Raw genomic sequence first — 22,423 nt, 5'->3', positions numbered from 1 at the left:
TGTGAAGGAGCCACGGGAAGTGCTGCCACTGAAAGGTTAGCGCGGTACCTGCATCTTGTTGCTGCGCTCGGCCGGCCCTCCCTCCATGAGTCCCAGCACGTAGAGCCCCATGTTGTACTCGCTGCCCCCCCTCAGCGAAAACCCAAAACCCGTGGGTCCTCGCTCTAGATCCACGGTGTAAAACCTTGACTCGTCCTACAAAAAAGAAAAGACAACGTTAACACGCTGCTAGCGCTAACAGTCACCCTGGTGCTACTGTGTTTCCTTGGCAATGTTCGCAAAACCAAAAAACAGACAATAAGAGTCAGACTCAAACGTTAGCAATAGCGAGTGAGTGACCTTTGTCCTCCCTCTGGATCCCTTTGGAAAGTGGTTGTCGATGTCCACGTCTGCCGCCTCCGTCTCTGAGAGGGACAATAAAAGTTTGGAGTAAGGACTCGGGGAAGTTTGCCACATGAGATGGCACAACATGTAGCACCCGAGGTTAGCCCAATGAGTACACAAGAAGATAGTATGTACACAATCATGGAAATAGCAGAGGTCATTAGGAATAGATTATAAATAAAACACATTTTAATTGGGCCTGGTATCTCTACCTTCTGGCCTGGGGCTGGTAAAAGCTAAACATTTTAGGTTTAAATGATCAAAATGAGCTAAAATGCCAGCATGAAATGTTAACATGCTAATGTTACCATGATAACATATAGTTAGCGTACTTCTAAGGAGGCGCCAAGTATTAAAATCCATGATTTTTAGGTTCCAATGAATATAACATGCTAAAATACTAGCATAAATCGTTAGCATGATAACATCGGAAGAGTTAGCATATGTTTAAAATGCCGCCAAGTATAAAGATCAATCATTTTTGGGTGTCAACGAATAAAATTAGATAGTAGTATTTTTGGGGAAAAGTTAAAAACAAAGCAAAAGAAAAAATTATGAAAAAAAGGAAATAATCTTGATAACATTACATTAGATCAGGGGTCTCAAACATGCGGCCCGCGGGCCGAGACGTTATTGTGCGGCCCCCACCTTCATATGAACGTGTAATGTTAGTGCGGCCCGCAAGTTTTATATGAATGGCGCTTGACAGCGTTGTGTGCGGAGCTGAAGCATTCTTGCCAACCCTCCCGACTTTCACCCGTCAACAATACTGAGGACAACAATATTGAGTCAACAATACTGAGGACATCATTATTGAAGACACGAGGTTTCGCGTCCACATTTTCTCCATACAAACAATGTGCCTGCACAGTCACATGTTTTATGCGGCTTCAACAGACACACGTAAGTGACTGCAATGCATACTTAGTCAACAGTCATACAGGTCACACTGAGGGTGGGCGTATAAAAAAAACTTTATCAATGTTACAAATATGCGCCACACTGTGAATCCACACCAAACAAGAATGACAAACACATTTTGGGAGAACATCCGCACCGTAACACAACATAAACACAACAGAACAAATACCCAGAATTCCTTGTAGCCCTAACTCTTCCGGGCTACAAGGAATCTACCAATCATGGTGTGGTATATGGCTCTCGAGGGCCGAACATTGACGTCACTTGCGTGATGCAAGCAGAGAAACATTTTGCTGCTTTTCCACGAGACTCGCACGCGCTCTTCCTCCCTCCCTCCCTCCCTCCCGTTGGCTCCAGACAAAGACGATTTTTGTTATTTGGGTCCAAAATACCCCTGCGTTGTGGAAAAGCGGCAAAATAGTGAAAGCGAGAGAAACGCTGCCATGGAGACGAGGGTTGTCTTACGTGCCTTGTTGCAGTCACACGGCGACACCTGTCCGTCAGTAATAAAGTCCCTGATAACCTGGACCAATTCAAACCGTTATTTGTTTTTTTTATTGTTTAATTTGCATTGCCTCACACGATGAACACTACATATATTTTTATATGACGCCATATAACACTCCGGGAGCCGTCACTTGTTCCCGGTACTTTCCGCCGACCGCCGTGTTGCTGTCGGGAGGAAAAGCGGAACGACACACATTGCGGAAATAACATTATTCTCTGTGCGTCAGTTAAATACAAATATATTCCACAACCCCAAACATGTCTTTTTCAAAGCATGCAGTGAAGAGAAAGGTTACTGACTAGCAAAGACAATTCCAGGAAAAGTGGGAGATGCAATATTTCTTTGTTGAGCACAGGGGCACCCCGACGTGTCTTATTTGCACAGAGAAAGTTGCCGTGCACAAGAAATACAATTTAAAACGTCATTATACAACTAGACATGCTGAGGAGTATGCAAAATACCAGGGAGATGAGAGAGTGAACCGGGTTGCACATTATGTGTATGTGTATACATTGTTGCTGACTGGAGAAATCTAATTATTATTGTTGGAATAGAATAGAATAGAATAGAAAGTACTTTATTGATCCCTGGGGGAAATTCAGCACCACAGTTCGCTCACAATAGACAAGAATAACAATAAATAATATAATATATATAATATATTATATATATAATATATAAATAATATAAATATATTCTACATATACTACATATACTCTACAATTAAATGCAGTCAATGAACATATGCATTATACAGTCTGATGGCTGTCGGTATGAAGGACTTCCTGTGTCATTCCGTCTTGCATTTTGGGAGTCTGAGCCTTCCACCGAACGTGCTCATTCTCCCCGCAAGGTCCGAGTGTAGTGGGTGGGAGGTGTTGTCCATAATGGCTAGGAGTTTTGCTAGACTTCTCCTCTCTTGTTATTACTTATGACTGATTTATTTACTTAATTCTCATTTTGTTCATTTATATTTTGATTTTATTTTGTGTTGAAAATAAAAATAAAGACATTTAAAAATAATTTTTTTAAGAAATCTTTTCTTGCAGCCCAGCCTAACCCAGACTCTGCATTCAGTGGCCCCCAGGCAAATTGAGTTTGAGACCCCTGCATTAGATAGATAGATAGATAGATAGATAGATAGATAGATACATAGTACTTTATTGATTCCTTCAGGAGAGTTCCCTCAGGAAAATTAAAAAAAGGTACAGAAATAGAAACACATTTTTCACAATGAAAATAAAATACAAACATAAAACGTTAGCATGTTAATATTAAACATGCTAACATTAGTAAAGTTGGCATACTTCTAAGATGGCTCCAATTTTTGAAAGTCATGATTTTTAGGTTTTAGGAATACAATTTACTTAAATGCTAACATAATATGTTAGGATGTTAACGTTAAACATGCTAACATTAGTTGAATTATCATACTTAGATGGTGCTAATCTTTTAAAAGTCATGATTTGTAAGTTCGAACGAATAAAATTAGTTAAAAAGTTAGCATAAAACATTAGCATGTTAAAGTTAAATATGCTAACGTAAGTGATGTTACCAAACTTCTTAGATGGTGCCAATTTTTTAAAAGTCATGATTTTTAGGTTTAAACGAATAAAATGTGCTAAAATGATAGCATAAAATTCTCGCATGTTAACGTTAAACATGCTAACATTAGTGAAGATAGCATACTTCTTAGATGGTGCCAATTTTTTTTAAAGTCAGGATTTTTCGGTTCAAACGAATAACACTAACTAAAGTGATAGCATAAAATTTAGCATGTTAACATTAAACATGCTAAGATTAGTGAAGTTAGCATACTTTTAAGATGGCGGCAATTTTTTAAATCACGATTTTTAGGTTTAAACAAATCAAATTAACTAAAATGCTAGCATGAAATGTTAGCATGTTAACGTTAAACATGTTAATACCAGTGGAGTTACAATACTCATTGGCGTCAATTTTTTAAAAGTCATGATTTTTAGGTTTAAACAATTAAAATTAGCCAAAAATCTAGCATAAAACGTTAGCATGTTAACATTAAACATGCTAACATTAGTGAAGTTAGCATACTTCAAAGATAGCGCCAATTCCCCCCCCAAAAAATTCAGTTTAAACAAATACAATTAGCTTAAAAGATAGGATAAAACATTAGCATGCTAACAATAAACATGCCAACATTGGGGAAGTTTGTTAACTTCTAAGATGGCGTCAATTATGAAAGTCATGATTTTTAGGTTTAAACGAATGAAATTAGCTAAAATGCTAGCATAAAACATTAGCATGTTACCGGTAAACATGCTAACAATAGTGCAATTTGTATACTTCTAAGGCGGCGCCAATTTTTAAAAAGTCATAATTAGGTTGAAACAAACACAATTATCTTAAAAGATAGCATACAAATTAGCATGCTAACAATAGACGTGCTAACATTGGAGAAGTTTGCAAACTTCTAAGATGGTGTCAATTTTGAACGTCGTGATTTTTAGGTTTAAACGAATGAAACTAGCTAAAATGCTAGCATAAAACAGTGCATGTTACCATCAAACATGCTAACAATAGTGAAGTTTGCAAACTTCTAAGATGACGTCCATTTTTTTAACGTCATGATTTTTAGGTTTAAACAAATACAATTATCCAAAAAGCTATTATAAAGCCCATCATAAAGGTGGAGTACCTAATCAATGGGCCCATTGAGGGACTTTTCTCTTAATAATAATAATAATAATAATAATGGATTAATAGGATTGCCATGGTAATGCAAAGTGTTTCAAAAATAAAGTAGCGCTTTAGCCACCATGGAGAGCTTCCCAACGATGTAAGATATGTTGGAGTTCGTTGGTCGGTTCGTCCCGTAATAAACGCGGCAGAATACAATAAAGGAATAAAGCATAAGTGCAAGCAATCTTCATATAGAAAAATAGAATAGTTTGTGGTCCAAATAGAATGTCAAAATATTGACAGCAAACCAAATAAAAGCACAGTTTGGACACGTGTACAAGTTTCGGCCATGAGATTGTGTGTGTGTGCGTGGCATACGTGCTCGTGCCGTGACGCTGAGCCTAAGCGTGTTCCCCGCCCTCCTCAGGATCTGGGCCAGGTCTCTGTGCTGGAGACCCGTCACCGCGCGGCCCTCCACCGCATCCAGCTGGTCTCCCGGCTGGATGAGTCCGCTGCGTGCGGCCGGACTGCCGCGTCTCACCGTCACGAAGCGGTGCGACATCATTGAGGCTTGAGGCGCTGCGGGGAGGGAGTGAAGACACGACGCTGTCAAAGACGCCACATAGAGACAACCATGTCCTAGGACAGGGGTCGGCAACCCAAAATGTTGAAAGAGCCATATTGGACCAAAGATACAAAAAAATAAAAATTGTATGGGGCCGCAAAAAATTGAAAGCCTTATATAAGTGTTATAATGAAGGCAACACATGATGTAAGTGTCTACATTAGCCTACTATCAAAATTACTTTAAAAGTCTTATATAAGTGTTATAATGAAAACAACACATGATGTAAGTGTCTATACTAGCCTACTATCAAAATTACTTTAAGTCTTATATAAGTGTTAGAATGAAGGCAACACATGATGTAAGTGTCTATACTAGCCTACTATCAAAATTACTTTAAAAGTCTTATATAAGTGTTATAATGAAAACAACACATGATGTAAATGTCTATATTAGCGTACTATCAAAATTACTTTAAAAGTCTTATATAAGTGTTATAATGAAAACAGCGATGAGGTGGCGACTTGTCCAGGGTGTACCCCGCCTTCCGCCCGGATGCAGCCGAGATAGGCTTCAGCGCCCCCCGCGACCCCGAAGGGAATAAGCGGTAGAAAATGGATGGATGGATGGATAATGAAAACAACACATGATGTAAGTGTCTATCTTAACTATATTAGCCTACTATCAAAATGACTTTAAAAGTCTTATATAAATAAGTGTTATAATGAAGGCAACACATGATGTCAGTCTCTATATTAGCCTACTATAAAAATTACTTTAAAGGTCTTATATAAGTGTTATAATGAAGACAACACATGATGTAAGTGTCTATATTAGTTATATTAGCCTACTATCAAAATGACTTTAAAAGCCTTATAAAAGTGTTATAATGAAGGCAACACATGATGTAGGTGTCTATATTAGCCTACTATCAAAATGACTTTAAAAGTCTTATATAAGTGTTATAATGAAGACAACACATGATTTAAGTGTCTATATTAGCTATATTAGCCTACTATCAAAATGACTTTAAAAGTCTTATATAAGTGTTATAAAGAAGGTAACACATGATGTGTCTATATTAGCTATATTAGCCTACTATCAAAGGCTGACGCAAATCTTCGATGACAGAAATATTATATTTAAATTTTTATTCTACACAATTTTGCAACAATTGAAATCATTAGTAAAACAGAAGCTTCTTACTGGATGAGATAACTCCTGGAAATGACTTTCTTAGAATGGCCAAAGGTATAGATGTGTGTGTCTAGGTTTAAGGAAACGGCAGGCTGTCTTCTTTTAATGGATTTTTTTACAATCTTTGCAAGCTGGGTAACGTTTGCTGTGGTCTGGAACAACATGGCACACCAACTACTATCAGAAATGCAGCCAATATAACATACATATAATGTGTCATGAGACATGCAAATATAAATTAAATACACAGAGGACATAAGTAATGGATATTAAATGAGCTCAAATATACCTACAAACGAGGCATAATGATGCAATATGTACATAAAGCTAGCCTAAATAGCATGTTAGCATCGATTAGCTTGCAGTCATGGATTGACCAAATATGCCCGATTAGCACTCCAGCAAATCAATAATATCAACAAAGCTCACCATTGTGCATTCACGTACAGCATAAAATGTTTGGTGGACAAAATGAGACGAAGAAGGAGTGGCAAAAAAAAACATCTTTCTGTGGCAGCATCGGAGAAAGTTGTACATGTTAACAAACTACGAGGAATTCAAGGATTGCTGAAATTAGTAGGACAAAACAGTGCTCGCCAAAATACTCTCATCAGTGAAGCATGTTTAATATAAACATTGGGATTTCGGACAATTAGGGAGGTTTGTCCTCCTACAGAAAATATACTAAAACAAACTTTTTTTTTTCTTCATTTTTTTCCATTTTCACACATCTCTAAAATAGGTCCAGGGAACCACCAGGGCGGCGCTAAAGAGCCGCATGCGGATCTAGAGCCGGGGTCAGCAACCCGCGGCTCTACATGTCCTCAATGCCGACTTCACAGCTCTACAGAAAAATGGAACAGCCAGGGATGGATACTGTTCACATTTGAACCGATACGGTACCTGAGGTTCCATAACGGTACCAATTTTCGGTACTAAGTTTGTATGTTGTCTCCTTTTCCATGAAGATGAATGTGTTATGTTGCGCCCTACAAAGGGTTTGTACTGTAAGTATTGCAGTTATTCCACACCAGCTGTAACATTCATCTTAGTTGTAGTTTTCATTACTAAATTTGGCGGTGTTGAAATCGCTAATGCTAACAGTAGCCTGTCTATGGCGAATCCACTGTAAATTAGCATCAAGCTAGCGCATTTTGGAGAAGTGGAGCCTTACCATATGTTTGAGCATTTTTTACCTAGAATGTTTGCTTTGTAGGTGGTGAAAGTTGCAATATTACTTGGAGTGACGCCAGGTATCGAAATATGTCACCGTTTGATTTTACGTGAATCCATACCCGCTAGTACCGACAAATTCGGTCGGTGATTATAAGAGTACAGAATTCGGTACCCATTCTTAGTGATAGCATCTGCTAATTAATTCGTAGCTTCATCTTTGGCGTTGCTAACAGGAAGTCAAATCTATTCTCAGCCAATCAGAAGGCATCAATCCAGGGACTGTTTTGTGAGAGAGCGTGATGGGGGCGTGGCTGTGCACTGTACCATGTGAGGAACGCTAGTTAGCGTTAGCCTCGGTCGTCTATGCATAATTGATCAAACGGCGATTAAGAACGCTGAATTATTCACACTAGCTCAAAATCTGTCACGAGGGCACAAAAACAATCCCGAACGCTTTCATCTGGTCCTCGTTCTTTGAAATAATCTTGCCCCCTCCGCACCCCTCAAGAGTGTGAGCACAGGGAGGGCCAGTGGGAGAGCAAACAAGACGCTGGCGAGCGCAAAAACACGAGAGGAGCTGACGCGATGCGAAGCGACAGCACAGAGCAACACGCAACATTGCGCTAAAAATAGAAAATTGTCCCAAGTTCAACACCAATTGGCTGCTAAAGAAGAACAACACCTTTATTTACCTGCACTCTTTGGGCTAAGCTAGGCTAGCAGTTTCTCTTTGCTTCTGATGTTTGTGCTAAGCTAAGCGTTTTTTTCCCTTACATTGTCTATGCTATTCTAGAATAGTTTATTTTTACTTCCAGTGTTTGAGCTAAACTAAGCCTTTTTACCATGTTGTCTCTGCTAAGCTAGGCTAGCAGTTTCCCCTTGCTTCCGATGTTATTGCTAAACTAAGCCAGTTATTTTTCCTCTAATTTTTAATACTAAGCTAGCAGGGGTTTTTTTGCTTCCATTAACTCCTTTCACTTGAGTGTCTTTGCTAAGCTCGGCTAGCAGTTTTCCCTTTTTATCCTTTTGTACTAAGCAAATTCTTCCACTGCAGTGTCTGTGCTAAGCTAGGCTAGCCGTTTTGCCTTCTTATTTGTTATTTGCACTGAGCTATTTGCTTTGACTGTGTAATGTCTGTGCTAAGCTCGGCTAGCAGTTTTCCCCATTCATCCAATGCTAAACTAAGCTACCGTAGATTCCGGACTATAAACTGCTACTTTTTTCCTATACTTTAAACCCTGCAGCTTATACGACAGAGCGGCTAATTAGTGGATTTTTCTTCGTTAACAGCCATAATAAATATTTTACAAGTAAATATTACAATATAACTAAAACAATTCTTACTTAACCGTCCCATGTGTGATGTCTGTAGGAGTGTTTTCATGCATGTTTGTACGTGCTATCGTAATGTAGTAAAGCTAGCGTCGTTATCATTAGCTAATACGCTAACACGTTTACGAGTGTCTGTTGTTAGTATTATTAACTTACAACAGCATTCTTTTTATATTATTTCAGTTTCACAAATTCCTCAGTAAATTCACCAAAACGTCACTGTGGAGTCTGTTTAGCTGATTAGAGAGCCAGCTTGCGCAGCTAGCGGGTCCATGACAACAGCTTCTGTTTTGTGTGATCCGCCGTCTTAACACAGTGTTACAGACACCGTTTGGAAACAATTAAGGTATGTAAATAAACATTTACAAAATCTTAAGTGTAAACAACTCATTTCACAACGTATTAACCTGTAAATTATCACTCTTCTAAAATTTAGTGGGTGCGGATTTTAGTCCAGAAAATACGGTAATTCCTTTTCTACACTTCTCCCGAGAGACTCCTTTTTGGGGGATGTTTGGTGGGCCAAATTAAAAGCATTGTTGCGGGCCATACGTTGCCTATTGAGGGCCCCTGCCTTACAGCGTCTGTGCTAAGCTAGGCTAGCAGTTTTGTCCTTGCCCCCCGGCGTGTGTGTGCTAATCCAGCTGTTGTCACCAAGTCAGGCGGATGCATAAAACAGGTCGATAAATAAAAGATTAACTTGACTCTCACTCTCACGCTCCCTGCTCTTTATCAGCGCTCTGGAATGTTTGAACCTCTTTGCACTCGTGACACACTTCGCTACACACACACACACACACACACACGTTACCCGACTCTAGAACTATACATATCAAGTGTGCCAGTCATTAAAAGTAACTTTGCACAAAAACAGGAAGTTCAGACTAGACTCCGCCCACAAAACATTCCCTCTATCATCACATGCTCAAAGATCCTCACCGGAATGTGAGATGCTCCACTCCTGGCGGTTTGAATAGAGTGCGACATCCTCCTGGAGGATCTCTGAGCGACAACACACACAAGGACTTACGTTTCCAGTCCTTGACCGTCTTTAGAAGAGACTGCAGCCGCTCCAACATGATGAGTTCACAAACCAGACCTAAAACCTGCGCCGAGGTCTGGGCGCGCGCGTGTGTGTGTGTTACTCAGCTGAGAAGAAGCAGCTGTCTGAGGGGGCGGGCCCACTTGGGAGGTGGGAGAGGCTGACGCACTGACTGTGTGTGCAATAATCTTTGTGAGGCCACGCCCCCTAAACTCAAGCCGAACCACCTGACAAATGTCAACAACATTCCCAAATTAAATCCCTTAAGAGTTTGTATGGAAGGTCAAAGTTCACGCGGAGACAAGCAGGACGCGGAGCGACTCACCGCCCCGGTTGATTTCCTGGGAGGCGATGACAAATCCAAAGCCTTCGCCGGGCCGCCGCCTAAGCTCCACCTCCACTGTCCTCCCAACCCTGGTGTCCTTGGCGGCAGCCGCCCCTCTGACGGGCCCTGCCGCACTCTCCTCCGCCCCCTGCAGGTCGCGTGGCTCAAGGGTCAGGGTGACGGGAACGGAGTCCAGGAAGCTGGTGCTTTGGATGAGGCCTGAGACGGGGGGGCCGTTGGAGGTCTGAGTAGGAAGCGCCCCTGGAGGGAAAAAACCACAGAGACATGAAAGGGCGGGGTCCAAAGAAACAACAACTTGAGGTCATGTAGGAGGAGCCCATGTGAGGGCGTTACCTGCAGCTGGGAGGTGCCCTTCCTGGGGGGCCTCCATGGCCAAGCCTGTCTGGCTGAGCGGGGGAACGCCCCCCACCAAGGCCCCGGAAGAAGGAGAAGGCAAATCGGCAGAAGTTGAGGGCGAGGATTTGGGGCTGGTGAGGCCATGTGGCGAGGGGAGGGGCTTATACAAGTTTGGTGTGACCACAGGAGCTGTGGGAGGGACAAATGTCAGCCATCAAAAGTTCGATGAAAACAATAATCAATAAGTACCTCGTCTGTGTACCAGCAGAACCATGTCCCCCTGTTTGGAGTGTTCCTGCAGAACCTTCTGGACCTGAGTAATCAAACACACGCCGTTAGTGACTCTTCATGTTGTCATGGAAGCCCAGGTGGTCTAACCTGGGAGAAACTGAGGTTCTGCACGTCTGCACCGTTGATCTTGACTACCGCGTCCCCGGCCTGTAGCGAGGGGCACTGCCTGCGGTCCCAGACCCGTCTCACCACAGCCAGCTGACCCCCCGGCCCGCCCGCCGTGATGCTGAAACCCAGACCCCCGCCATTGCAGCGTCCCAGCGCCACGGGCACCAGCTCGCCAGCGGGAGGCGACCCTGCAGCAAAGGGGGTCCCACGGGGGGCCTGCGGTGGCACTTGGTGGTTGGCCGGGCACCCGTTGAAACCGCAGGATGGGATTTCCCGAGGCGATGTGGGGGGGAGGCATGTCTGCGGCATCAGGGGCCGCGGGGCGGGGCCACCGGGAGGCGGAGTCTCTGGCTGAGTGAAATTGGAGAGCGCGTGGGAGGATGTGGATGTGGATGTGATTGGGAGGGTGGACGTGGACAAGTCGCTCTCTGAAGACTTGGAGCTCTGATGCTGGAGGAAGGAGGAGGAGAGGGTGGGAAGGGTGCTGCTGTTGTAGCCAATCACAGAAGACCTGTTCAAAACGGGGCGGGGCAGGTTAACAGCGCCCCCTCGTGGACCAAACCACATGAAAGGCTATGCTAACGTTTAGCTGACCTTCGGGTGCTACTGCCAGAGTCGCTGGGATTGGCCGACATCCTCTCTGCGGGAGTAGGAGGAGCCACAGGGGGTTCAGAGGAAGTGGGAGTGGGCGGGCCTGTCAGCCCATTGGTCATTGGCTGGGTTGAATAGGAAGGCGGGACTTGGGGGAGTCCTGCAGCGACATAAAGCCATCAAAGACAGGAAGAAGAAGTGTGTCAAAGTTTTGCTGACCTGAGCCACAGCTTCCGGCGTCCTCCACGTGGCTGTAGATCAGCGGCCCGCGCTTTTGCTTGGGGGGAGGAGTCTGCGGCTGTGGGGAGGAGTCAAGGCATCATGTGACCGGGGCGAAAAAGCGGCGCGTTGACGTTGTGAGCGGCTGGCGTACCATGTCCAGGTTGTGTTTGGGGCAGCCGTCCGGGTTGTAGAGCATCGGGTATCCTCGCCTCAGAACCACATCTACGCTCTGACCCATCGGGGCCGACTTGAGCATCTCCACCACCTCCTTGTGCGAGCGACCCAAGACGCAGGTGTCGTTGATGTACACCAGGATGTCGGCTGGGGACGCGGCACACGGGACCCGTCATTGCCAAAAACGGGTCAAGAGGCGGAGCTTCCGCCCCAACTGACGTACCTTGGTTGAGACTGGGCGGGCCTCCGGGCGTGACGCTGTAGACCTGCAGGAACTCGTGCGCTCGACTTCCCCCCACGATGTTGAAGCCAAAGCCTCGCGGGCCCTTGGAGAGACGCGTGTGCACAGAAAAGCCTCTCAGCTGACTCGGCTCATCCGTAAACTCTGGAACTGAAAGCGTGAGCGTCATCGGCAGGGAGCGGGTGTGCTGTCAAAATAAAAGCCTGGAAGACGTTGCTTACTCACGCTCTGAGCAGGAAGTTGTCCCCTTGTTTTGAGCCTCAACATCCTGTCTGCTGCTCTTTGACATGTGACTGACAGAGAGACTGCATCATCAACACTATTACGTCAAAGTTCTCAATGCATGCTGGGAACTGTAGAACCGCTCTTCAAATGTAAACAGGAAGTAGCAGGGGTTATTTGTCAGGGTGACACCACGACTCACTCGAGGTAGAAGTTGTTCCCGCCGTCGCCGTAGGCCACGTCCCACGTGTTGGTCGTAGGCGCTCTTCCTCGCCGTCCTCCATTCTCCGTCACCCCTGTCGACTCCCATGATTGGCTGAGAGGCAGCGTGGTGGGCGGGGCGCCGGCCGACCCTCCTGGAAGACAGAGACAGCGCGTCAGCGCACGTGTGTACGTGGGCGGGGCTACCATGTGCATGCGCACCGGACAGGCCGCTGTCTTCCTCGCTGTTGTCTTCTTCTACGGTTTTTTCCAGGTTGCTGAGGGATTTGCTTCTGGTCCTGAAGTTCCTAAGCAGGTTTCGATGTTCCTGATACGTGATTGGTGGACTGTCGGGACCTATGTGGACGGGGCGGGGCGTCCCGTAGTAGTTGCCTGTGATTGGACGAGAAAGCCTTACATTGAGATCAGTAACGACAACTCGAGGGAAGATAAAACTAGTAGGCCTTTTGAAGGTATCAAGTCCTTAGCTAAAGATTCACAGGACAGGAGCAAACACAATGCATCTTGGGATATTAAAGTCCTGTTGAGTCCTAGCCAAAAGGGGGCGTAGCTACAACACAACGCCACTGAACTGAATCGGTGAATTCGTCTGAAGAAAAACTCGCACACGATTTAGCGAGTCATGTCGGCAGATTCAGGACGCTTTTGGTATAGCGAGAAGAGTTAGCATAATTCCAAAAGGGTACAAAGTAACATAATCCATGATTATTAGCCTAAATGCTAGTATACAGAGTTAGTTTGCTAACAAGGGAACAGCTACCATACTTCTAAGATGGTGGCCAGTAACGAAATCTATGTTTATTTGGTTAAAAATACATTGTTAGCTGGCTAACATTAGCCCCTTAACGGGAACAGCTAGCATACTTCTAAGATGGCACTAAGTAACAAAATCAATTATTTTTAGGTAGAAATTAACAAAATGCTGGCAAAAAACGTTACAATACTAACATTAGCACTGTAACGGGAACAGCTAGCATACTTCTAAGAGGGCGGCAAGAAACAAAATCCATGTTTATTTGGTTAAAAATATACAGTTTGCTAAAATGCAAGCAAAAAATTGTTAGCTGGCTAACATTAGCCCCTTAACGGGAACAGCTAGCATACTTCTAAGATGGCACTAAGTAACAAAATCAATTATTTTTAGCTACAAATTAACAAAATGCTGGCGAAAAAGTTAAAAAGCTAACATTAGCATACTTCTAAGAGGGTGGCAAGAAATGAAATCCATGATTATTGGGTTGAATTGGACAAAATTAACTAAAATGCTAGCAAAAAAAAAAAGTTAGCATGCTAAAATTAACACTGTAACGGGATCAGCTGGCATACTTCTAAGATGGCGACAAGTGACGAAATCCATGTTTATTTCGTTAAAAGTACGGTTAGCTAAAATGCTGTCAAAAAACGTAAGAATGCTAACAGCAATGTAACGGTAACAGCTAGCATACTTCTAAGATGGCGGAAAGTAACAAAATCCATGTTTATTTGGTTAAAAAGTACAGTTAGCTAAAATGCTGACAAAAAACATTAGCATTCTAACATTAGCATGGTAACAGGAACAGCTCCCATACTTCTAAGATTGCACTAAGTAACGAAATGCATGATTATTGGGTTGAAATTAACAAAATTTGCTAAAATGCTAGCAAAATTTTTTTTGCATGCTAACATTAACACTGTAACAGGAACAGCTGGCATACTTCTAAGATGGCGACAAGTGACGAAATCCATGTTTATTTGGTTAAAAGTACGGTTAGCTAAAATGCTGTTAAAAAAACGTTAGAATGCCAACAGCAATGTAACGGGAACAGCTAGCATATTTATAAGATGGCGGAAAGTAACAAAATCCATGTTTATTTGGTTACTAAGTACAGTTAGCTAAAATGTTGGCAAAAATCATTAGCCTTCTAACATTAGCATGGTAACAGGAACAGCTGCCTTACTTCTAAGATGGCACTAAGTAACGAAATCCATGATTATTGGGTTGAAATGAACAAAATTAGCTAAAATGCTAGCAAAAAAAAAAATGTTAGCATGCTAACATTAACACTGTAACGGGAACAGCTGGCATACTTCTAAGATGGCGACAAGTGACGAAATCCATGTTTATTTGGTTAAAAGTATGGTTAGCTAAAATTCTGTCAAAAAAACGTTACAATGCTAACAGCAATGTAACAGGAACAGCTAGCATACTTCTAAGATGGAGGAAAGTAACAAAATCCATGTTTATTGGGTTAAAAAGTACAGTTAGCTAAAATGTTGGCAAAAAACATTAGCATGGTAACGGGAACAGCTACCTTACTTCTAAGATGGCACTAAGTAACAAAATCCATGATTATTGGGTTGAAATTTACAACATTTGCTAAAATACTAGCAGAAAACGTTAGCATGCTAACATTAACACTGTAACGGGCAACAGCTGGCATACTTCTAAGATTGCAGCAAGTAATAAAATTCATGTTTATTCGGTTAAAAGGTAAGGTTAGCTAAAATGCTGTCAAAAAAACCCATTAAAATGCTAACATTAGCACTGTAACGGGAACTGTACTTCTAAGATGGCGGAAAGTAATGAAATCCACGGTTATTTGGTTAAAAGTACAGTTAACTAAAATGCTGGCAAAAAAACATTAGCATTCTAACATTACATTAGCATGGTAATGGGAACAGCTAACATACTTGGGAAGATGGCATTAAGAAACGAAATCCATGTTTATTTGGTTAAAAAGTACAGTTAGCTAAAATGCTGGCCAAAAACATTAGCATGCTAACCTTAGCACTGTAACGGGAACAGCTAGCATACTTGTAAGATGGCACCAAGTAACGAATTCCATGATTATTGGTTTAAACAAACAAAATTAGCCAAAATGGTAACAACATTTTTTTTAGCATGCTAACATTAGCACTGTAACGGTAACAGCTAGCATACTTCTAAAATGGCACTAATCCATAGATATTGGGTTGAAATGAACAAAATTAGCTAAAAATGCTAGCATAAAATATATATATATATATTTTTTTAAATTTAGCCTTTATTTAACCAGGTAATATCCCATTGAGATCAAAGATCTCTTTTCCAAAGGAGACCTGGCCAAGAGGGCAGCAGCAAGGTTACATTAAAAAACAGTAAACAACACATAAAACATCACATTTACAACATTAAAACTTTGCTCACATAACACATATGCATACAGACAAGGTAGACTGCAATCCTTTCACAGAAGCTTTAAACTCATTCAATGTAACAAGGGTTTGAAGTTTAATATTCGATTGTAGGTTATTCCAAGCCTTCAGTGCTGAAAACCTAAATGCTTTCTTGCCCAGTTCAGTTCTTACTTTGGGGACGACAAATTGCAGAACATTCATTGAACGAAGATTGTGACTTCCTTGTTTCTTTGTTAAAAGACAAGACATATAAACATAAAATATTTTTGTCTTCACCTTTAAACTTTCCGCTCTCCAGCAACGCGCCCGACTCCTCCAAAGAGAAGAACTCCTCGATGGACACAAAGTTGTAGTCCACACCGCTGATCTCCCCCTCGCGAGGCTGCCGGGTCGTACCTGCCGACGGGAAGAGTGATGTCATCACAGAGCGCCACACGTACGTGTGTGTGTGTGTGTGTGTGTGTGTGTGTGTGTGTGTGTGTGTGCACGTACAAGGCACGGCGCGCAGGTAGAGGTTCTCCCGTATGAGCTGCTGCAGCTGACTGTCCATGGAGGACGGAGTGAAACACTTACTGAGGTACAGGCGAAGATCTTTGCACAGCGACGCACCTGTAGACACACACGCACGCCATCTTAGCAAAGAACTCACGCACATGGCGCAAGCCTTGGCCACCTGGTGAGACGGTCTTGATCCTGATTGGATGAGGACAGGAGTTGAGGACCCCTCGCACGTCGCCCAGCGTCATCCCCAACACGGGCGTGCCGCCGATCTCCAGGATGATGTCGGCCACAGTGGCGCCGCCCCCGGGGGCCACCGTCACGAAGGGAAACTCGCCATAGTCGGCCCCGCCCCCGATGGCCAGCCCCAGCTCACCCGAGCTGCCGCCCAGCGGCACAAAGCCCTCCTGCACCTGCGACAAGATGGCAGCCAGATGATTAAGTCAGTTGTCAGGCGACGTGCTAGCGTGTTAGCGTGTCGTACCTTGGAGCGCCAGTGCAGCTTCTTCACCGTGTTTTTAGACATGGCCGCCGAGCTGCAAAGAGGAAGACGTTCTTCACTTATTGTTTACAACCTAACAAATCCCTAGACCAGGGGTGTCTAAGGTGAGGCACGGGGGCCATTTGCGGTCCGCAGCTAATTTTCTAACAGCACATTCTAAAAATACTCTTAAAAAAAGTTAAATAAAAGAGAAAAGTAAGAAAAAATAAAATGAAAAAATAAAAATAAAATGTATATGTATATTGTATGACTTATTTTAACACTATTATTAGTGGGACCCTCCTGGGTCCCTAAAAATTTTAGTGGGATTTAAAAAATAAAATTAAATCTTTGCTCAAAAAATAGTATTTTAAGGCTCCAATTACTTCACATCAAATATTCTGTGTAGGCGGGGTTGAGGAGGTCTTCCTTCCACCCTTCCACAACATCCCCAGACGAGGTCAGCAGCACACCCCCCCCCCCACCATACACAGTGTTGACAGTGCACTGCTTCCCCCTCCTGAGGCAGTGGATGATGGTCCAGAATCGCTTCAAAGCCACCCAGAAGTCGGTCTACATGGCTTCTCCGAACTCCTCCCATGTCCGAGTTTTTGCCTCTGCAACCGCCAAAGCCGCACACCGCTTGGCCTGTCGGTACCTGTCTGCTGCCTCCAGAGTCTTATGAGCCAAAAGGACCCAATAGGACTCCTTCTTCAGCTTTACGGCATCCCTTACCCTTGGTGTCCACCAGTGGGTTATAGGATTACCGCCACGACAGACTCCGATCGTCCGCCTAGACAACAGAGGTACGGAACATGGTCCACTCGGACTCAATATCCAGCGCCTCCCTCGATACATGTTCAAAGTTCTGCTGGAGGTGGGAAGTGAAACTCCCTCAGACGGGAGACTCTGCTAGACGTTCCCAGCAGACCCTCATAATGCGTTTGGGCCCGCCAGGTCTGTCCGGCATCCTCCCCCGCCATCGCAGCCAACTCACCACCAGGCGGTGATCGGTTGAAAACTCCGCCCCTCTCTTCACCCGAGTGTCCAAAACATGAGACCGCAAATCTGATGATCCAACCACAAAGTCGATCATGGAACTGCGGCCTAGAATGTCCTGGTGCCAAGTGCACATATGGACACCCTTATGTTTGAACATGGTGTTTGTTATGGACAATCTGTGACCAGCACAAAAGTCCAATAACAAAACACCACTCTGGTTCAGATCCGGGCGGCCATTCCTCCCAATCACACCTCTCCAGGTTTCACTGTCGTTGCCAACGTGAGCGTTGAAGTCCCCTAGTAGAACAAGGGAATCACCTCTCCAGTACTCCCTCGAGGGACTCCAAAAAGGGTGGGTACTCTGAACTGCTGTTTGGTGCTTAAGCACAAACAACGGTCAGGACCCGTCCCCTCACTCCGGAAGCGGAGGGAAACTACGCTCTCGTCTACTGGGTTGAACTCCAACGTACAGGTTCTGAGCCTGGGGGGCAACAAGAATTGCCACCCCAGCCCTTCGCCTCTCAATGCTGGTAACGCCAGAGTGGAAGAGAGTCCAGTACCTCTCGAGAGAACTGGTTCCAGAGCCCTTGCTGTGCGACTAGATCCAGCCGGAACTTCCTCACCTCGCGCACCAGCTCAGTTTCCTTCCCCCCCAGGGAGCTGGAAGGGGGGACCCATGTTGCCTCTTCAGGCTGTGCCACCATCAAGTCCCACCTCCAACGCGGGCGGGAGAAAACCTTCGTCCAACATTTTTTGTATTCATAGAAGTCTTGAGCTGCTCTTTGTCTGGTCCCTCACCTAGGACCTGTTTGTCAAGGGAGACCCTACCAGGGGGCACAGCTCCTAGGACCATTGGGACACGCAAACTCTGAGAGGAGTTGAGGGAAGGTTTTGTATTAGTTTTGAAAATATCAAAATGGACCCCACATGCTTTGATTTTTCACTGTGCGGCCCTCAGTGGAAAAAGTTTGGACCCCCCGCCGTAGACATACTGTACATGTGGACATCTTTGCATTTTCACACACACACACACACACACATGCATGCACGCACACACATTCTTGTATTTGTTACCTTCTTGAGACCTACGAAAAATGCCTACCTCTTTAGGACCACCCTTTCTAGATATATAAAGATTTGTATTTACAACATTAATAATATAGACATACTATGCAAATATAAAAAAAGCTTGTTGTAAAAAAATGACTTGAAAAAGGTCACAATTTCACAAGAAAAACTTTTAATTTTGGCAGTATTATAATCAAAGTCATAATTTTACTCAACGCAAGTCAAACTTTTACAAGAAAAACTGAACATTTGTGCAATATTATGATAAAAGTTGGAATTTTACTCAATAACAGTTGCAATTTTACAAGAAAAGCTTAAAATTTGGGCAATTTTATGAAAAGAGTCGTAATTTTACTCCAAAAATGTCACTATATTACAAAAACAACAACAAAATTGGCAATATTGTGATAAAAGTCAGAATTTATATGACAAATGTCACCATTTTGCATAAATAGTAATCATTTTACCTAAAAAAGTAATAATTTTACAAGAAAATATTGTAATATTACAGAAACAGATAGAATATGAGAAATTGTTCCCAATTTTATAAGAAAAAAAGTCGACACTGTGAGAAAAACACTGCTTTTAGTTTATTTATTTATTAGTTAATTTATTTATTTATTTTTGTTTTGTTTGTAGTTGGTTTTTAATCTTCAATATTTACTTCAAGTTATTACAGTATGTCTCTATATACATATATATATATATTTTTTAAATTAATTTTTGTTAAAGGGGGCTGTCACGCCAATTTTCTTCCCATCACAAAAACCTTCCTAACCCCCATTTACTTCCGGGGTCATTTCCGCTTACGTCATTTCCTCTTACTTACATCATTTCCTCTTACGTCATTGCCAGCGATCGATAAATCCAAATCTCCTGAAAATGGTGGTGTCACTGGATGATATTCGTCTTTATCTGTCCCAGGGGACTTATGTCAAACACCATCAGGCTTCGCAACATTTCAAGCGGAGTGTTAGGGCCGCTGCTGCGAACTTCTGTCTTCGTGGTAACGTGCAAAAAATATGAATTAATATATAATACTGTTAAATGTCTGTACTACTTTAAATCAACATTATTGTTGAAACAATTTCACTAATATTAATTAATACATAATACTGTTAAATGTCTGTACTTTAAATCAACATCATTGTTGAAACATTTCAGTAATATTAATTAATATATAATGTTAAATGTCTGTACTTTAAATCAACATTATTGTTGATAATTCAGACGTTTTGTTAACGCTGTATTATAAAAAAGAGTCAAACGAAGTGCTATCGATCGCTGTCAATGACGTAAGAGGAACTGACGTAAGCGGAAATGACCCCGGAAGTAAATGGGGGTTAGGAAGGTTTTTGTGATGGGAAGAAAATTGGCGTGACAGGGCACATTTAATTTCTTACACACACTTGTTATTACATATGCTGGTCAGAGGGGGAGCACTTCGAATTTTTACACACTCTTGTTATTTCATATGTTGACCAGAGGGGGACCACTTTTAAAAGCGACACACAGTCAATTTGAAAAATCCCTCCTTTTTGGGACCACCCTCATTTTGATAGATTTCACCACCAGGGGTGCAAATGAGACATTCTCTATTAGATGCAATGGTTTTCTGTATTGGGACCATGGTTTATGTCCTAACTTGTTCACACCTCCTCATATGAAAGATACTTTTCCTTTTTGATATCTCAAGAAGGATAGAAATACGAGAACACACACACACACACACACCTGCCTCTTATTGACACCTGCCAACACGATCTGTGCACGGCCATTCGTACCTGAAAAAAGTGTTGACGGTGACAAGCTAGGACACTTCCAAGGAAACGTCCTCTAGTTAGGAAGTAAGGTGGCAAAGAAGGTAGCAAGGAGGTTACCGAAACAGCGAGGAGATGAGGAGGGATCCTAGGAGGTGAAGCGTCGTTGGTGGCTATGTCACTTCCTGTATGTGTGTGTGTTTATTTCCCTTATGCCCTCTATCTCTCAACAGTTGTCGCTCGCCCCTCCCTCTCCGACAGGACCGGTCAAAGGTTGTCCAAGGTGTGATGAAAGAATGTGTATTGTGTGTGTGTGTGATAAACATGTCCCTACCTACCTATCTATCTTTAAACGCACGAACATGTTATGTAAACAATGTGTTGACTTTTTTTTTTTTTTTTTTTACAGCATTCTAATGTGTTGTTTTTGATGCGCACGCTTCCAAAAGGCATTATTTCACGACAGGAGCACTCACTCCGACACCTTTTTTCATTCGCGTCAATTAAAAGTTTATTTTCTCGCGCCACCGACAGGTCGCCAACATGTTGACTGACACGTGTTGCCTCGCTGTCGGATATGTTAACAAGATGACGTCATCGCCACGGTGCGGAAACGACGACGTCATCCCGACTCGGGTCGGAGGTCACTAACTAAGCGAGTAAGTTGTCGATGTTAGCATGTCCGCTAGCGTTAGCGCGGCAGTGTTTACACTTGACGATGTCAGAGAGAGAGACATCCCCGCGAACACACGACCTTTGGCGCCTCGAAAAGCCACCTGTCAATCAGGCGGTGCGTTTCAACTCGTCGTGACGTCATACCGTGGCAGCCTACACAATAGAGGATCACCGTGTCAACACGAACGCGCGCGCATCAGCACAGGACACGCGCGCGCGTGCTCGCCGGGCAATGTGCTGACGGTGTCGTTTTTGACCTGCGGCAGCGCACTCACACGCACGCGCCACGACAAACTAAAAAAAAAACCCAAAAACGTTATCTCTCACGCACGCACACAAGCACACTGCGTGGGTTTTTGTTGTTGTTGTTTTTTGTTTTTTTTTACCGTCATGCTCGTCCGCCCCCGTGGCCGCGTCGTGGTGCTCCTCTGCCGGCTCGGAGCCGCTCGACGCCTCGCTGACGCTGTTGCTGCAAGGTGCATGCGCGCGCGTGTGCGCGGGTTAAGGGAAGGCGCGTGCCGGACGACCACTGCAGGTGAGGATGCAAAGCAGCGACGTGTGCGTGAGCGCGTGCACGCCAGCTAATGTCCCTCCATCCCGTACTCCATCCACTCACTCTCTCTCTCTCTCTCAGGCATGTACGCGCTTGGAAGGGGGCGGGGCAGCAGAAAGAAGAGAGGAAGAGGATCCTCATAGTGGGAGGAGTCAGAGAAATGTCTTCAGAAGGTGAGAGTAGTAAACACACACACGGTGATGTGAGTTCACCTCACATTTACTCTCCTCCCCTGACAAGTAGAGTGACGTAAGGATTCGAACACTGAAGCAAAGACAACAAGCCGCACGCACTCTACCCCACTCACTACAGCGTCGTGCTAAAGCTAGCAGCTAGCCAAACCACTACAGCAGGGGTCGGCAACCCAAAATGTTGAAAGAGCCATATTGGAGCAAAAATACAAAAACAAATTTGTCTGGAGCCGCAACAAATTAAAAGCCATATTACATACAGATAGTGTGTCTTGAGATATACATTGAATTGAGATGATTTACAGGAAACTAAATGAGCTCAAATATAGCTACAAATGAGGCATAATGGTGCAATGTGTACATATAGCTTGCCTAAATAGCATGTTAGCATCGATTAGCTTGCAGTCATGCAGTGACCAAATGTGTCTGATTAGCACTCCACACAAGTCAATATCATCAACAAAACTCACCTTTGTGCATTCACGCACAACGTTAAAAGTTTG

At 43.5% G+C, this 22,423-nt stretch overlaps 1 protein-coding gene across 2 annotated transcripts in view; it reads right to left on the bottom strand.

The window, feature by feature from the left end:
* LOC133660449 (membrane-associated guanylate kinase, WW and PDZ domain-containing protein 2-like) overlaps window positions 1-22,423 on the bottom strand; it is a 27,833-nt gene extending 5,410 nt beyond the window's left edge. The window contains exons 1-19 of one of the 2 annotated variants that reach the window (XM_062063966.1): window positions 22,391-22,423; window positions 16,675-16,726; window positions 16,366-16,603; window positions 16,185-16,301; window positions 15,969-16,088; window positions 12,738-12,908; window positions 12,517-12,670; window positions 12,318-12,385; window positions 12,075-12,242; window positions 11,829-11,998; window positions 11,675-11,753; window positions 11,459-11,615; window positions 10,844-11,375; window positions 10,715-10,778; window positions 10,463-10,654; window positions 10,109-10,369; window positions 4,850-5,050; window positions 340-404; window positions 49-195 (exon numbers count right to left, since the gene is read on the bottom strand). In XM_062063966.1, coding sequence (XP_061919950.1) covers window positions 49-195; window positions 340-404; window positions 4,850-5,050; window positions 10,109-10,369; window positions 10,463-10,654; window positions 10,715-10,778; window positions 10,844-11,375; window positions 11,459-11,615; window positions 11,675-11,753; window positions 11,829-11,998; window positions 12,075-12,242; window positions 12,318-12,385; window positions 12,517-12,670; window positions 12,738-12,908; window positions 15,969-16,088; window positions 16,185-16,301; window positions 16,366-16,603; window positions 16,675-16,716 — 2,946 coding nt within the window. In that variant the 5' untranslated portion in view covers window positions 16,717-16,726; window positions 22,391-22,423. Of the gene's footprint in view, window positions 1-48; window positions 196-339; window positions 405-4,849; window positions 5,051-10,108; window positions 10,370-10,462; window positions 10,655-10,714; window positions 10,779-10,843; window positions 11,376-11,458; window positions 11,616-11,674; window positions 11,754-11,828; window positions 11,999-12,074; window positions 12,243-12,317; window positions 12,386-12,516; window positions 12,671-12,737; window positions 12,909-15,968; window positions 16,089-16,184; window positions 16,302-16,365; window positions 16,604-16,674; window positions 16,727-21,562; window positions 21,818-22,390 lie in introns of those variants that run through there. The other variant, XM_062063957.1, reaches the window with a different exon arrangement.

Source organism: Entelurus aequoreus, linkage group LG01, assembly GCF_033978785.1.
Source record: "Entelurus aequoreus isolate RoL-2023_Sb linkage group LG01, RoL_Eaeq_v1.1, whole genome shotgun sequence".
Classification (NCBI taxonomy): Eukaryota; Metazoa; Chordata; class Actinopteri; order Syngnathiformes; family Syngnathidae; genus Entelurus; species Entelurus aequoreus.
The sequence above is the reverse complement of the archived record's forward strand: the minus strand, read 5'-3'. Positions and strand labels throughout refer to the sequence as shown.